Here is a 14,668-nt window from a genome sequence, read left to right as displayed (position 1 = left end):
TATTATTATTATTATTATTATTATTATTATTATTATTATTAGTCGTAGTAGTAGTAGTAGTAGTGGTGGTAGAAGTAAACTTTCAATTTTGTTTATTACAACTTAAACTTAATAAACTTGGATTTTGTCACTGAATATTATCTCGTCCCTACTATATATTTGAATCAATTAAAAAAATAATTACTGTGTGTGTTTATTTTATTTAATTATTAATTTTGTGTTTTCACAACTTTAACATCGTAAATTTAACATTTAACAACAATTTAACTATCATAATAGTTATTCCCCTCACTGAGCGATATTTTTATTTTATGATATATTTCATATATTGTACCTTTAGTTGTATAAATCTTAATTTTTATTCTCTCCGAACATTATCTCTCTATCCAAGCACAATATTTTATTTATTTAATTATTATTATAATTATTTTATTTTACAACTTTTAGTTCATAAGTCCAGACTTTTTGAGCTTCATATTAATTTGAATTGTTTTTTCTTAGTCTTTATTTGTTTCTTCTTTCACGCGCTCTCTTTTTTTTCTTTACAATTAAATTAAATGTAATGTAATTTTATTTGTTAATGGGCCTAATGCCGAGTAATGAATTCCTGCTCTCTGCACTGTGACGAACTGCTTGGCGGCTCTGTGGTTTCCCAGCGGACCGTGAACGTACCTCCCGTCAGTTGGAGCTCCGCTCTGCGTCAACAGCCGCTCCGGTGAGTGTCTCTCCGTTTGTTTGTCTGTTTTTCGGGCTGTTTCGGCACGTTACCGTTAGGAAGACTGACCGACTGGGCTGCTGTGCACGCAGAGGTCCGGTGAGTCCACCTTTAAAGCCTCGTTACAGTTTTTATTTTAATCCGTGAGTCGCTGAGTTGGGCGAACTTGCTCAGCCCCACTAGCTTGCGTGCTACATACAAAAAGCATCGATGCGCCCATTATCGGACAGCGTTTCTCCTCTCTCTCAGCATCACTCCGTCACTCTCTCAGTTTTCTGTTTTAAAGCGAATCCGCAGTTTCATAAATCCGTGCATTCATCTGTTTGATGTAATCAATGAAATTAGCTAGCCGTGGCCAGGCTTAGAGCAGTGGCCGATAATGGAAGCAGGGGTTCCCTCTGCAAGCCATTCCCTGATGTTTACTGAATGAGAAGGACGGATGTGTTTGGGTTTTGTTTTGTTTTTTTGTGTTTTTTTTAATAGTTCTTTTCTTGTCATGTGCTTAATTTCCGTGTTTTAACACACCTGTGCCCACACTCACCCTACTAATATCAAGTAATTGGCCAGCTAACGTTAGCTGCTCAGCTAATCCTTAGCCCGATGTAGCAGCGAAACCCGAAGCTCCGCGCAGAGACGCCGCTATCATGCATCTTTCAGACAGCGTCAGGTGACAGCCCTTAGCTCTCTAACTTCAGCCCCCCGCAGGTGCTCACGTATTAATGTATTAGCATAATAGGTAACATCACTTAACGTGCTATCCGCGGCTAATCTATTGCTAGCTGTCCACAAGACACCACCTGAGAGCAGGAGTAGCTCACCTGGAGGAGTGACCTCCAGCGTACAGGTGACACTGTAAGCAGCCCATCTGGGTGCAGGGAGAGCTGGAGGTCGGGTAAATGAGCAGAGACGCTGTTGCAGGTGTAAACTCAGGTGATATTTGTGCACATGCTGCAGTTTTTGTGCTGAGCTTGGTATCTGGTTTCTCTGAAGTACTACAGTGTGTCAGGACCACTGAAGGGTAAGAAGAGGAAACCCCAGGGCTCAAAAAAATTAAAACCTGGCAGATTTATGAGAAAAAAAACAGTACAAATATAGACGACAATACCTGGCACATTTATGGCAAGAAATGAGAAAATTTATCAGGAAAACCTGGCAAAATTTCAAATACAAATTGTACATTTACACATTTAATTCTCATTTTATGAGAATTAACCGGAAAGTTTTCAAGTGAAAATTTTTAAATTTACAATAAAAAAAATGGCAAGTTTGTAGGCAAAATAGGAAAATGTACGAGATAAACTGGCCAAAAAAACCTTAAGTATATCTGCAATTAAAAGAAAAATCTATTTAGAAAAGCTACCAAATTCACACAGAAAAACTTAAATGATTAAAAAAATCTAAATTTGCAGCTTAATTAAATTTATAAGCAAAACCCTGCAAATTCACAAGAAAAAGTTCCATTTTTGAAAATAAAAATATCACATTTCCAGTTTTAGAAAAAAAGGCAAATTCTTGAAGAAAAGCTGGAAATGATTTATTTTTTAAATTGCCAAGTAATTTTTAAAAAAATGTAGAAAAATGTGTGAATAATTACCAGTAAATGAATGCAAACTGACCTCCCTTTGCACTTTACATATCGAGGAGTAAGTATAAGAAATCTACAGGCTTAATCCTATTATTGAACAGACCCAAAAGGATTTTAACGTCTGGCTTGTTCTGCTCAGTCTTTAAATCCTGATAATTCAGTTGATACATCTGATTATGGGAACAACCATTACCTGTACACATCTGTAAGCACACAGAAGTTTCATAGGCTTCTGGATCAAACAGGCTCTGTCAGGCCTGGTCGTGGTATGTTTGGTGAAGCAGGTATTCCTTCAATGGCTGTCTGTGCGAGACGCTCTTATTTTTTTGGAGATGTATTAAAGGACGGCGTTCACCTGTTCTTCTTTCTGTTAAATGATAAATGCAGGTCAGTGCCACGGAGCCCCGGCACCTTTATTTTGACCCATTTGTCACCACAAACTGTTGATGGTGAGCTTTTCATTGTTGTGGTCAGTCGAGCTGTTTGGGATTCGCGTAAACACCGCCACTGAGACACAGGATGAGCCTTCATCGGGCGGCCCGAGTAACTGGGTCTTTGCACGACGTGTCGGGTTACCACGCCAAGCTCTCTAGGACTGGTCTCTATGGCGACAGGCAGGCAGGGAAGAGGAGTCAGGTTGTTTTTAATGAAGGTGGAGTTTCACCTGTGTGTGTTCATGTCCATCACCATGTGTCATACATCTTGGATGAGTTTGTGCTGATGTGTTTTTCTTGCGGCACACTGTCAGACATGTGAGCTGTCTTTCTTTCTTTTATATTAATATTTTATGGGATGAATAATTAAACCAAAATACCTTAAATTATCTAAAATCACCATCTTTTGCAGTATTTGATTGTTTCAACTCTCTTTGTTGGTTGGAAGTTGTGATTGGTTGGTGGAATTTGGCTCTTTAACCTCTGACAGATATATCCTAATCTGACATTACTTCCTGATTTCTGTGCCCCGTGTTTGAAACCACAAACCTCCTCAACAAACCACACAAGAGGAAACAGGAGATTCATTTATATCAGGTATCATCAGCAGTTTTTTGTAGTCTGATGTCTGATTGGCCTTGAATGCAACGTTAATGCCTGCTGTCAGCTGCATTCCAGCATCAGTGAAACTCGGACCAAACAATGACACGACTCAACGTTAACGGAGTCCGAGACACGGCATCACAGCTGAGGATCATTTCCCAGCATGCCTCACTGCGGCGGGAACAAAACCCCTAATCAGGCCTAATGACGGGCGCAGAAGAAGAGATGACATGATGATACTGACGGAGAAACAAAGCAGTCACTCAGCATGCTCTTAAAATACAACAAGGGAGTGACAGCAGCTTTATTTGTACTTAAGTCTCTCTTTGTGTTTACATTCATCAGGGGAGGACACACCCACTGAACACACACACACACACACACCAGATGGAGCAGGTGTGACCGGTGTGCTGTTCAGCCACTCTGCTCAAGTGTACAAAGCAAAGGAGAGAGACAAAGAAGTAATAAGATTACTTTGAGAACACATCACAGTGATGCTGGTTAATGATATAGCAACTTGGGTATGACGCTTCAAAGGGAACTTCCTGCCTGCCCGCTGAACTTTGACCCCAGCCTTCATGAACTGCACATTAACTTTGGGCAGTTTGTGGAGGAAATGCAGTCATAACTCCACATTACTGGAAGGTAAGGGAGCTGCGTGGGTTAAACTTGCAAGAGGCCCACCTTGTGGCTGCTCCCTTCTTGTGAACACAAAGTTCAGGTGGACTTGGTATCATAGTGCTGGCACATAGAAGATGAGCTAATGTCTAACCGGGAGATGTTTAAAATACAGTGCTGTTTTTCTTTGGTGGTGGTGTTTTGGCTTGTTGAGCTTGGCGTGTGAAGTCTTGTTGGTCCTTGCTACCTTTTCTAGCTCAGAGATTCAAAGATTAGCAAGCTGTGAGTTTCCTGTTTGGACTTCTCTTCTTAGACCAGTGTGTTGGTGCCAAAAACTGCAGTTCCTCTAACGGCCACTTGAGGTTGTCTACAGATAGCCTCCAAGGTTAAAATGTCCTGTTTATAGCAGTGAAGCAGCAGTGCTACTGCCATCAGACCAGGTTCAGAGGGGCGAGGTGCTGGATCAACACATACACTCAAGTAATTTTAATGCTTCCTGATGAGGAAGACTAAAATTTCACTCACCAAAATCCAGGACGCCGCATTATTAGTCAGATAATTCAGTGTGAAAAGTGCCAACATCACAAACAGTCCAGAGGTCAAGTTCAGGGACTGTCAGTTAGACAGCCTTCAGCCTGTGGTAGCACATTTGTACCACCTGCTTTAACATCGGAGTCTATGGGAACTGACTCAGCGTTGGAGGCGGCCTCAAGTGGACGTCAGAGGAACTGGAGTTTTTACTCCTAAGCCTGAAGGCTGATGGTGTCCTGTCATCATCCGGGCGGGCAATGGTGACTCAAGATTGGTGTGGGAGCATCTACTAGAAATCTCAGGCGAGCTGATTCTCAGGGAGATTGACCTCAAAGTCAGAGGTCAAGTATACTGAAAATCTTGTGAACATATGTTGCTGTATTTAAATAGACGTTTGAGGAATAACAGTCCATGACGTGGGGTCATGTGTCCGGTCATGACAGTGCAGGGACTGAGAGTGCAGTCAGACATTAAGGATGAGTAAATTATGTTTGCTTCACAGGTGTTTCAGGGGTGACCCGGCAAGCAGGTGTACTTCAGCCCAAAGTCTCCCTGGTAGACATCAGTATATAATTTTAAAACTGTGAAATTGTAAAACTGTGTATATACTTTATATTCTGTGTATTTTATCTCATTCTTATTGCCTGTTTATGCCCCGTCCTTATCTTCAACGTCATGCTGCTCTGTTGTATCTTAATTGCCCCTTGGGGATAAATAAAGTCTCTCTGATTCTGATTTTTGGCAGTTTGGCTTAATTTTCTACCAGTGCAGTGAGCTTGGTGTGTTTATCGGTGTGAAACCTGCAACTAATGCTCAGTGGCATCTTTGTGGAGAAAGGGAAATGGTTTTAAAAAAGCTTCAGTTTAAATTAAAAGGCATTTTGAGTTAAATGTGAGTTATTGTGTGGACACATCTCAATTAGGGACAGAAAAAGTGGCTTTGAAATCCAAGAGCGTGTCCCACTGAGCTCCTGTCCTCAGTGTTGTCATGCTGAAACCATGAGCGATGTCTGTACACTGTGTTCAGACCTGGGGTTTAATAAAAACTGTGCAGGAATCAATAAAACGACGATGATAATGTTTCTTAAGAAACTGAAAAACACACAAACCCTCCTTGATATCAGCAGCAGCAGCCTGACAGGCGAAGTCTGGGGCAAAAACATCTCCTGTTTCTGCCTGTGAGATTAATTACTGTTGAAATTTCTGCCCACTCAGCTCGGCTCTCATTTGAGGTTTGGAATCTGGACAGTAAAACGGTAAATGCAGGGACCGCCTCATTCTCTCTAAATGTTACGAGTCAGCATCCATAAACCAGCTAATGCTAGCTCACCTGGAGCTGCTGCTGGGTCAGGCAGGTCTTGGACTGCAAAAAGTGCCTGAGCTCTTGCTACATCCAGTGTTTTTTTTTCTTTGAGGAGTGGTTGGGGTTTATTTAAGGATTTTAAAAATACCATTAAAAATAAAGGCGTTTAGTGGATATTTAAAAGATTGACTAAAAGAGTGACTTCTAAGCCTGATGATCTTTGGGATCGGTTATCAGGACAATTGTTTTAAACTCACTCACAGCAGAAAGTAAAACTAACCTGTCTCTGTGCCTCTTTCCCTGTTTTTCAGCTACAGGACAGTCTTTTCCTGTTGGCGTGTGCTGAGTCACTCCTTCACCTGAGTTTTACTGACTGCCTGTCCTTGGGCCTCCACTGAACCTCGAGATTTCTCCATCCACAGCTGCACCATGGTACAGTGAACAGAAAACAATTTGAGATATCAGATGCTTTCACCGAGGTCGTTAGCCTGTTTAGAAAAACCCAAATTATTTATTTTATTTTATTATTTGTTCAGGTCATCAAACAGCTGTTAATAAGGTCCAGGGCTTTCTGCTGTGAGCACCATGCAGATTTTGTTTCCTTATTAATCTTCTGAAAAGGTTTCTCTGTGCTCACCTTAAGTTTACCACCTCTGAATTTAACACCTGAACTCACCTGCAAGAGTTTGACAGTTTCAGGGTTTAACATGAAAAATAATCACAAGATTAAAACACACTGTTTTCTTTAATTCTGAGGTGGTGATTTGAATTATGCATGTTGCAGTACTCTCCATGTCCAGCTGGGGGCAGCAAACAGAGTGCCAGACTGTTACACTTTTTTTTTTTTTTTTTTTTTTTGCAGGTAGATGGTATTTTATTTTGTGGGGGTGTAGTCGTGAACCTGTTTGCAGGAGCACAAACAGAATCAGTTGAATTTCAGACCACCACTGCCTCTTACAAGCTTCACATAAACTGGACGTAAAGGATCCGTTTGAAAGACTTTTGTATTTGTTTGCGTTAACAAGAAACTTTTTAATTGCAAACTTTCAGCGAGGAGAGCGCTAATGGCTGCTAATTCGCCAACAAACATCTTTTGAAGCCTGTGTTTGGGTCCCCCCACTGTTAGTCACCAATTCTCCATCTGCAGTCTGGACTGAAGCGAGACTGCTGCAGCTTTCACACAACTCACAGCTCTGTGTGTGTGTGTGTTTGTGTGTATTCAGAGTGTATGATGTCTGACAGCAGTTGCTATGGCCTGCAGCAGCAGTCAGAACAATGCAGAGACTCTGGAGGGGTTCCATGAGGTGAATCTGGCCTCGCCCACCACACCTGACCTTCAGGTAAGGTTGGAGCTCCAGCCGTCCCCATCAGCTCCCTGCATGCGTCACGTTTCAGGAGGTCCACTCTCGTATTTCATCGCTTGAAGTTTGGAAATAAAGACAAAATGTTTGTTTTGAAATCTGCGGCACCTCCGAGTCTTCTCTTGTGCATGATTTTTTTTTTAAAAAACAAACCCTCGCTGTCGAAGATTTTTTTGTGTCCTGTGTGAAAAAGTTTGTTGTGTGTTTGTGCGTGAAGATGAAATGTCGTAAACTCACTGTTCTGGAGTTTGTGTCACCCTGATTGCTTGTGTTTGCCCTGCAGAACCAATCGGATCAGCGCCCGGCTGCCCGTCACACCACCCCGCCCGCTTCTCTATATCGCACCCACTCTCTGGGAGCGCCTCCTCCAGGCCTCCCCACCTCACTGCGAGCAGATCAGTTGCCGACTCAGCCGGTATACTCGGCACCGCGGCACAGCCACAATGGAAGGTAACAAAAACACAGACGCCTGCACCCAATCGATCAGCCGTAATCCGTAACTCACCCGTGCTGTTTCCCCGCACAGCGTGCCGGGCCTGGAGGCCGAGTCAGCCGAGTTCATGTCCGGAGAGGACGGGGAGGAGTGTGGTGCCCTGAGTGAAAGCCTGTCACGGCTGCGCAGCCCGTCAGTGATGGAGGTCCGAGAGAAAGGATATGAGAGGCTGAAGGAGGAGCTCGCCAAGGCTCAGAGGGTAGGGTGTGCTCGCTCATGGTCACGTCTTCATCACACAGAAGACATCGCAACATCAGCTTCCCCCAGACTAATCTGACCTGAATGTGACCTAATCCTGACTTTAACTCAAATACTCGCGTTTATGCTTTAAAGGGACAATTCACCCCAAAGTCAGGGTTGCTTTTGTCAGGAGAGACAAAAGAAGTAAGATCAAGAGCAGAGAAATGAGAGAGGACAGAAAAAAGATGAAAGAAAAAAATTTAAAGATGGGCAGTCTTCAGAAATTATGAAACCCTTACTCAAAAAATAAATACAATAAAATTCACAGACGTCTGCTTTGGCACTTTCATTAGGATTTATTTTATTTCTGCCAGATCTTAGCCACAGTGCAGGAGGCAGCGCCCGTTTACTGTAACGACAGGATGTAAACAACAATCACGTCTCGCCTCAGCTGAGCTGTAATTTACTGTGTGCTTCTTCTGGCGGATGTAGACAGTAGAAAGAAAATAGTTCCTGGAGGAAGGTTTGAGGATTTTTCTGAGTAACTGAGGGACGTTACTGCCATGCAACGAGACTAATGTCACTGCGTTCCTTTATGTTTGAGAGAGCTGTATTTGTGTGTGTGTGTGTTTGTGTGTGTGTGTGTCTGTTGTGTTTGTATTCACTACATCTCACCACAGCATTCATTACTTTAGAGCAGGGGTCCCCAATCTCAGTCCACGAGGGCCGGTGTCCCTGCAGGTTTTAGATGTGTCCTTGATCCATCACAGCTGATTTAAATGGATAAATTACCTCCTCAACATGTCTTGAAGTTCTCCAGAGGCCTGGTAATGAGCTAATCATGTGATTCAGGTGTGTTGACCCAGGGTGAGATCTAAAACCTGCAGGGACACCGGCCCTCGTGGACTGAGATTGGGGACCCCTGCTTTAGAGTGATATCGTGTAATTTTTTTTATTTGAAAGCATGTTTAAAATGATTTTTTGTGTTAAACATGTTTAAATTAATTTCTTCATTTCTTTGTTCGTTTGTCGCCATGCTTTCATTTCCACATGTTCATTTGGTTGTTTTTCTGTTGTGTTGCTGTGCGTGTGTGTGCGGAAGGAGCTGCTGTTGAAGGATGAGGAGTGTGAGAGGTTGTCTAAAGTCAGAGATCAGCTCGGCCAGGAGCTGGAGGAGCTCACCGCCAGTCTCTTCCAGGTCGGTCCGCCTACCCTACGTCTGTCCTCTACTTCCTGTTTCCTTTCCTCCTCTTCCTCCTGAGGCACCGGACAGAAAGAATATGAGTGATTGACACAGACAGTGTGAAAGAGGTGTGATGGGTTTAACAAAGCTTTTAGGTGAACTCTAAACATTTAGTTTTCTCACCCATCAGGCATCGCAAGTTTCCTCTAAAAAAGGGCAGATAATTCAATTTGATCAGAATAAAGTTAAATTATCATTTTTGTTCAGTCTAGCTTTTGTGTTGTATTATGTTAAAAATCAAGTGCAGCCTTTTCACCTAAGGCCCTGCTGAAAAGCTCAAACTCGACTACAGGTCGAGGCACAATGCTAAAAACCTAAGAATGTTTCCACGAGTGTCTCCTGTGAAATGTGAGGTCCAGAGCTGGCATCCTCCAATGTGTCTGTCCTGAATGAATCTGTCCGGCAAGCCCTGAAAACGTGCTGCTCCTCTTCCTCCGTGCTCTCCGTTCACTCTTGGCTTTCTCTCACAGGTGGTGTTGGGACTCTCTGTGCTCTTGTGTGTCTGTAAATGCAGATTACCTTTATGTTCCTGTTCCTGTTCTGTGTTTTTGAGTTTATTTAAGATATTTCAGTCTCACTGAGCTTGTTTAGCTGCTGATTCACCGTCTGTGTGTTTTCCAGGAGGCTCACAAAATGGTGAGAGAAGCAAATGTCAAACAGGCAAACGCTGAAAAACAGCTGAAAGAAGCTCTGGGCAAGGTGAGCACTCACCACTCCACCACCAGACCAGACTGTTTACCAGCTTACTCTGAGGATTTCTGTTTTCTTTCTTCAGATCGACGTCCTACAGGCGGAGGTTCAGGCCCTGAAGACGCTCGTGCTCTCCTCCCCGACCTCCCCGGTGGGTGAGCTTCCCTCTGTGGGAGCGGGAGGAGGGGTGAAGACTCCCTTCAGGAAGGGCCACAGCAGGAACAAGAGCACCTCCTCCGCCATGCTGGGGACGCAGCCTGACCCGTCGGCCACGCAGCCCATCGTACGCGAGTGTCGGGAGGTAGGAGGAGCAGCAGGAGGAGGAGCGCTCAGGCTCCCACAGCTTTTTCTTTAACAGCCGATGATGAGACTGCACGTAGTTTCTGACTTGCAGGTGGACGGTCAGCTGTTCAGCGAGTTCAAGGCATGGAAGGAGGAGCCGACACTCGACCGGAGCTGCAGCTTCCTGGAGAGGATTTACCGTGAGGACATCTACCCCTGCTTGACCTTCAACAAGAGCGAGGTACATGACGACCTCCCGAACTCTTAAAAGCGCTTTATTAGGAGTAGAAAAACATGCAAACATTCACAGATCCGAGATTTCAGCACTGATATTTTCATTTCAATTTTTTTTTTTTTGTGAAGATCAAAATGTTTAGAAGGTTTAAAACTTCTGATCTTATCTCTCAAACTCAGTCACTGTTTATCTCAGATGATTAAAAGACGTAAGGTTTCTGTAGACAAAGCTACAAAAAGTTTGTTAAAGGTGCGTGCATCTGCCTTGTGGGGACACTGTCACCTCACAGTAAGAAGATTTGATCATGAGTGGGTGGCAACCTGGCCAGGCATGCCCTGCACTCGCCCTCTGACAGCTGGAAAAGGCTTCACCGGGTTTGTTTCGGTACGCATTTGGTTTGATGGTTTAAAAAAGTCCTGTAAACAAATGGGCAGGGTTTAGAAAATCCCAGGGAAAAGCAGGGACCGCCCTGAGTCCTCTGGAGACGCATGTTGACATGAATCAGAAGGATTCTGATACCTCCTGCGTCCGTTAACGCCCTCCTCTCCTCTCCCCAGCTGGGTTCGGCCATCTTGGAGGCCGTGGAGCAGAACACGCTGAGTGTGGAGCCGGTCGGCTTCCAGCCGCTGCCTGTGGTCAAAGCATCGGCGGTGGAGTGTGGAGGACCAAAGTGAGCACGTGCACACACTTGAACTTAAACACACACACACACACACACACACACACACACACACACACACACACACACTTTCTCCCCTGCATTGAGCTTTCACTCCTTCATCATCACATCTCCATCTTCCGATTTCCTCCTCTAGTGGGCGCAGGTCTGAGCTCGTCACGTAAGTCTGACTCTCTCCCCCATTAGCTTTTATTTTTCCTTCTTTAGCCTCTCCTCAGTTGCTCCCCACCTCCATCCGGCTCTTCCAAACCCTACTGCTAACTCACGGCATTCCCTCCTTCTAAACTTGTCCAGGATGTCAAAGCCATCCCGATGATGCAAACCTTCATCCTGTCATCCTCTTCTCCTCCTTCGCTGCCTCAAGCCGTGTTAGTTTTGCTCCTGTGTAGTTTGTTCTGCTTTGTAGGAGTTTTTTTGTTTCTTGTTAAAATAACAGCTAACTCATGCTTTTTGTTTGTTTGTTTTTGTTTTTTATGTCCATCTGGTAGAAAATGTGCCCTGAGCGGTCAGACCAAAACCTGCAAGCACAGAATCAAGTTTGGAGATTCGTCCAGCTATTACTACGTGTCTCCCTACTGTAGATACAGAGTGAGTGTAACACCTAGCCATCCACTCACACCTGAAAGCTTTACCTCCCCTTTATGTCCGGTCCATCTTTCCTGAGCCAGAACATTTTCTAAATTACTCCAAAACTCAGTGAGCACTAAAACAATCCTGCCAGCTTCTTCCACCATCGCTGTAAGTAAGAAAACGACTCTGAAGGTGATTCAGTCCACGTTACTGCACTTCTACATCAGCAGTCCCTCTGCATGAGGATAAGAATAAAGGGCTTTCAGAATGACTGATTAAAGCAGCCATGCCTCTAACTTTAAGTCTTACACTTGTTATGAAGGATGAAACTATCCAGAGACACAAACTGTTTTCTCTAAACGTGTTTATTTATTCTTCAAAGTTTTAACTTGGAGCCTTAAGTGAATGTCACAGGAACTGTAGTTAGAAACCTCCTCCCTCTGTGATTTTTTTTTTTTTTTTTTTTAAGAGTGATTTTTTTTTATGTAAATGAGAAATTAGAACAGAAATCTGAATACTTTAAATCGTCCAAACGAACAGAAACCTAAGTTTTAGCAAAATCACTAAGCTTATAGTTCAGTATGTAATCCTGTCCTGAAGTTAAACATATGGATTTAACGTATTTATTCCTTAACTCTTTGCAGAGTAGCTTTGCATGAATTCACCTGAAGCTCACAAACCGTTGACTGGTGTTTTCAGCAGTGTCCTCTCTCCTTCAGATCACAGCGGTGTGCAACTTCTTCACCTATATCCGCTACATCCACCAAGGGCTGGTCAAACAGCAGGACGGTACGAAACGCGCCAGTGGATTCTTGTGGTGGCTCGATATCAGTGTGATTAAACTTCCTGCCTCCCTCTGTGTTTGCAGCAGAGCAGATGTTCTGGGAGGTGATGCAGCTCCGCAGGGAAATGTCCCTCGCCAAGCTCGGCTACTACAAAGACCAGCTGTGACCGGGGCCGTCCTCCAATCACAGCGTCTGAGCTGAAGCCCCGCCCCACCCTGGCTTTTGCCCCTCCCCCTTCTTTTGTGTGAGTGTTTTTTGTGTGAGAGAGAAAAACTGTTTTCAATCATCACAAAAGAAGACTGAAGACTGTGATTTTGGCGCCGGTGGTCGTTACTGATCTGGAATCTTTGGGTTCTGAAACATGCAACACTCCAGTGTGTCAGAAAACTGACATGTTTCTAAAAAATAACACTACAAACCGTTTGGTCATCAGTTACATGTGATCTCTGGAGAGATGCATGTGGGTTTTGAAGCAAGCCTCAAAACAAGAAAAATATCAAAAATAGATGTTAGAAATATGAGAAAATATGATAAAAGTCGTATTTTAAGGGTGAAGTTGAACTGTAGAATAAAGTCATTGTTTTAAGAGGAAGAAAGTTGTAAACAGAATCACAGAAACTGAGGAAAAATAACCCCGTTAGGTTTCTGCTGTGGAGCCATCTGTGGCACCTAAAGTGGCCGTTCGAGGAACTGCAGGTCGTGCTGCGCTTCCAGGTTCGCTTCATTTTCCTGCTAGTTAATGGGACCCATCTTCCTTTTTATTTAGGAGGATTTTTCAAAATAAAACGCCATTCATAACATAAACCGTCATTATGGATTTATGCGTGGTGGCTTTCAAAGCAGACTTCACCTTCACCTTAAATACTACAAGAAAATATTATTTCAGCAGTAAAGCTGTGGTAAAACTGCAGCTGTTTAAAATGTAAACAATTTAGAATATTTGGATATATATTTATGATAAAACTCATCGCAGGGAACAAGTGACAGCTGATGTGACAACATCTCAGCTGAAGAATTCAGAGTTACAATTCTTCAGTTTTAAAACCTAAATTTTGAATTTTTCTTCTGTAAATGTTGAAATTAACTCAAATTCATGACTTATTCTTAATTGTAATCCTTTAAATTATTATGTATTTACGTTCCTGCAATTTCAGCTTTACTTAGTCAAATTAAAATGAACAATTTTTTTTAACCTCCAAATTTTGACAATGTAATAATTAATGTTAAATTAACATGAATTTGAGTATTTTTTACTTATTCTTGTCAATTTTTCATTATTCATATATCAAAAAATACTGAGTTTTTTTTCCCTCATGTGAAATTAACACTAAGTTGACTCACTCTTTGCACTTTGATTTTTCTCCGTTATTTTCCTCTGAAATTGTGCTCTCACAATATTTTACTTTTCTCATTATTTCATTTTATTGTCAAACAACTTAAAACTTTTTTTCCAGACTTTACATCAAACTATTGAGCTCTTTAATCATCAAATTTTGGGGCTTTTTGGGGTTTTTTGGGTCTGAAAAGTCTGAGAAATGTCAAATTTTGAGTTAAAGTAATTATAACTTTGCTACAGTACACTTTCCTTCACTGTTGGTGAGTCTATCATATATTTTCAGAGGGGAAAAAAAACAGTCAAATTGTTATTGTTTAGTAAACTTTGAATAAGCTTGTATTTTGAGTTAATTTAGGTCTCGATGATGGCAGAGTGGGATACAGTGTTTTTTGTTTTTTTTTTACTCACAGAAAAAAGCTGCAGAAATAATTGAGCATGTATCTGGAGGAGGAAGGACTTGATGTCGGCTCTCTTTGAGTTTTTGAGGGTTTTTGTTTTGTTGCTGGATATTTACATTTCCTGCTGTGAAACGGGGCGCTCTGCAGCGAGCTCCGTGTGACCAATCAGGACTCGTGTAGATAATAAGCTGTGTGTGTGTGTGTGTGTGTGCGCGCGTGTGCATGCGCACCTGCTGTTCTGTAAACTTTATATATATTAATTTAACCCTGACATCTCTCTCCTGTTCAAAGTCAATGTCACTCTCCCGGTTTGGTTTAGTGCCTTCTCTCTCAGACACTGAAATAAAAACAGTAATACCTCTGAAAACGATCCGTGGACTCCTCCACAATTTTGCTTCTTCAACTGAACTTTTACACGACTGCATATTAATGACCGACCTTGCCTCCTCAGACGTGCCCTCATGTCTCCGCCCACTGCAGATCCTCAACCTAAACTTTTGAGAGCAGTTTAACCTTAATGCTCCATCTTCCCTCTGGTACTGTGTTCATATTAGTCTAACCACAGCTCTGCATCCTTTTATGTTAACTACACAGTCAACAACCTTCCACCCTGCTGCTAGTTTCTTTG

The 14,668-nt window shown here is 42.7% G+C and overlaps 1 protein-coding gene across 6 annotated transcripts; it reads left to right on the top strand.

Moving 5' to 3' along the window:
• The first annotated feature begins 601 nt into the window (after window positions 1-601).
• On the top strand, window positions 602-14,410 carry LOC116336475 (RAB3A interacting protein (rabin3)). Of its 6 annotated transcripts, none has more exons than XM_031760366.2 (13): window positions 607-715; window positions 6,100-6,220; window positions 7,012-7,128; window positions 7,433-7,599; window positions 7,676-7,841; window positions 8,925-9,020; window positions 9,687-9,764; window positions 9,841-10,056; window positions 10,150-10,278; window positions 10,830-10,942; window positions 11,440-11,539; window positions 12,241-12,310; window positions 12,390-14,410. In XM_031760366.2, exons 3-13 carry the CDS (start codon window positions 7,039-7,041, stop codon window positions 12,470-12,472), a joined length of 1,308 nt encoding a protein of 435 aa, XP_031616226.1. In that variant the 5' UTR covers window positions 607-715; window positions 6,100-6,220; window positions 7,012-7,038; the 3' UTR covers window positions 12,473-14,410. The 6 variants fall into 6 exon arrangements, with proteins under 6 accessions (XP_039457412.1, XP_031616226.1, XP_031616227.1 ...); XM_031760367.2 differs by having other exon boundaries at window positions 607-814; XM_039601476.1 differs by lacking the exon at window positions 607-715 and adding an exon at window positions 736-809.
• Window positions 14,411-14,668: the final 258 nt, after the last annotated feature.

The sequence above is a fragment of the Oreochromis aureus genome, linkage group 17 (genome assembly GCF_013358895.1).
Source record: "Oreochromis aureus strain Israel breed Guangdong linkage group 17, ZZ_aureus, whole genome shotgun sequence".
Classification (NCBI taxonomy): Eukaryota; Metazoa; Chordata; class Actinopteri; order Cichliformes; family Cichlidae; genus Oreochromis; species Oreochromis aureus.
Note: the sequence above shows the minus strand (reverse complement) of the source record. Positions and strands in the feature narration are given on the sequence as shown.

Coding starts and splice junctions, on each gene's coding strand:
- LOC116336475 (XM_031760366.2), top strand. CDS start 7,039: ATGGCCTGCAGCAGCAGTCAGAACAATGCAGAGACTCTGGAGGGGTTC. Junction 7,842..8,924: donor AGCTCGCCAAGGCTCAGAGG/GTAGGGTGTGCT, acceptor TGTGTGCGGAAG/GAGCTGCTGTTGAAGGATGA. Junction 9,765..9,840: donor TGAAAGAAGCTCTGGGCAAG/GTGAGCACTCAC, acceptor TTCTTTCTTCAG/ATCGACGTCCTACAGGCGGA.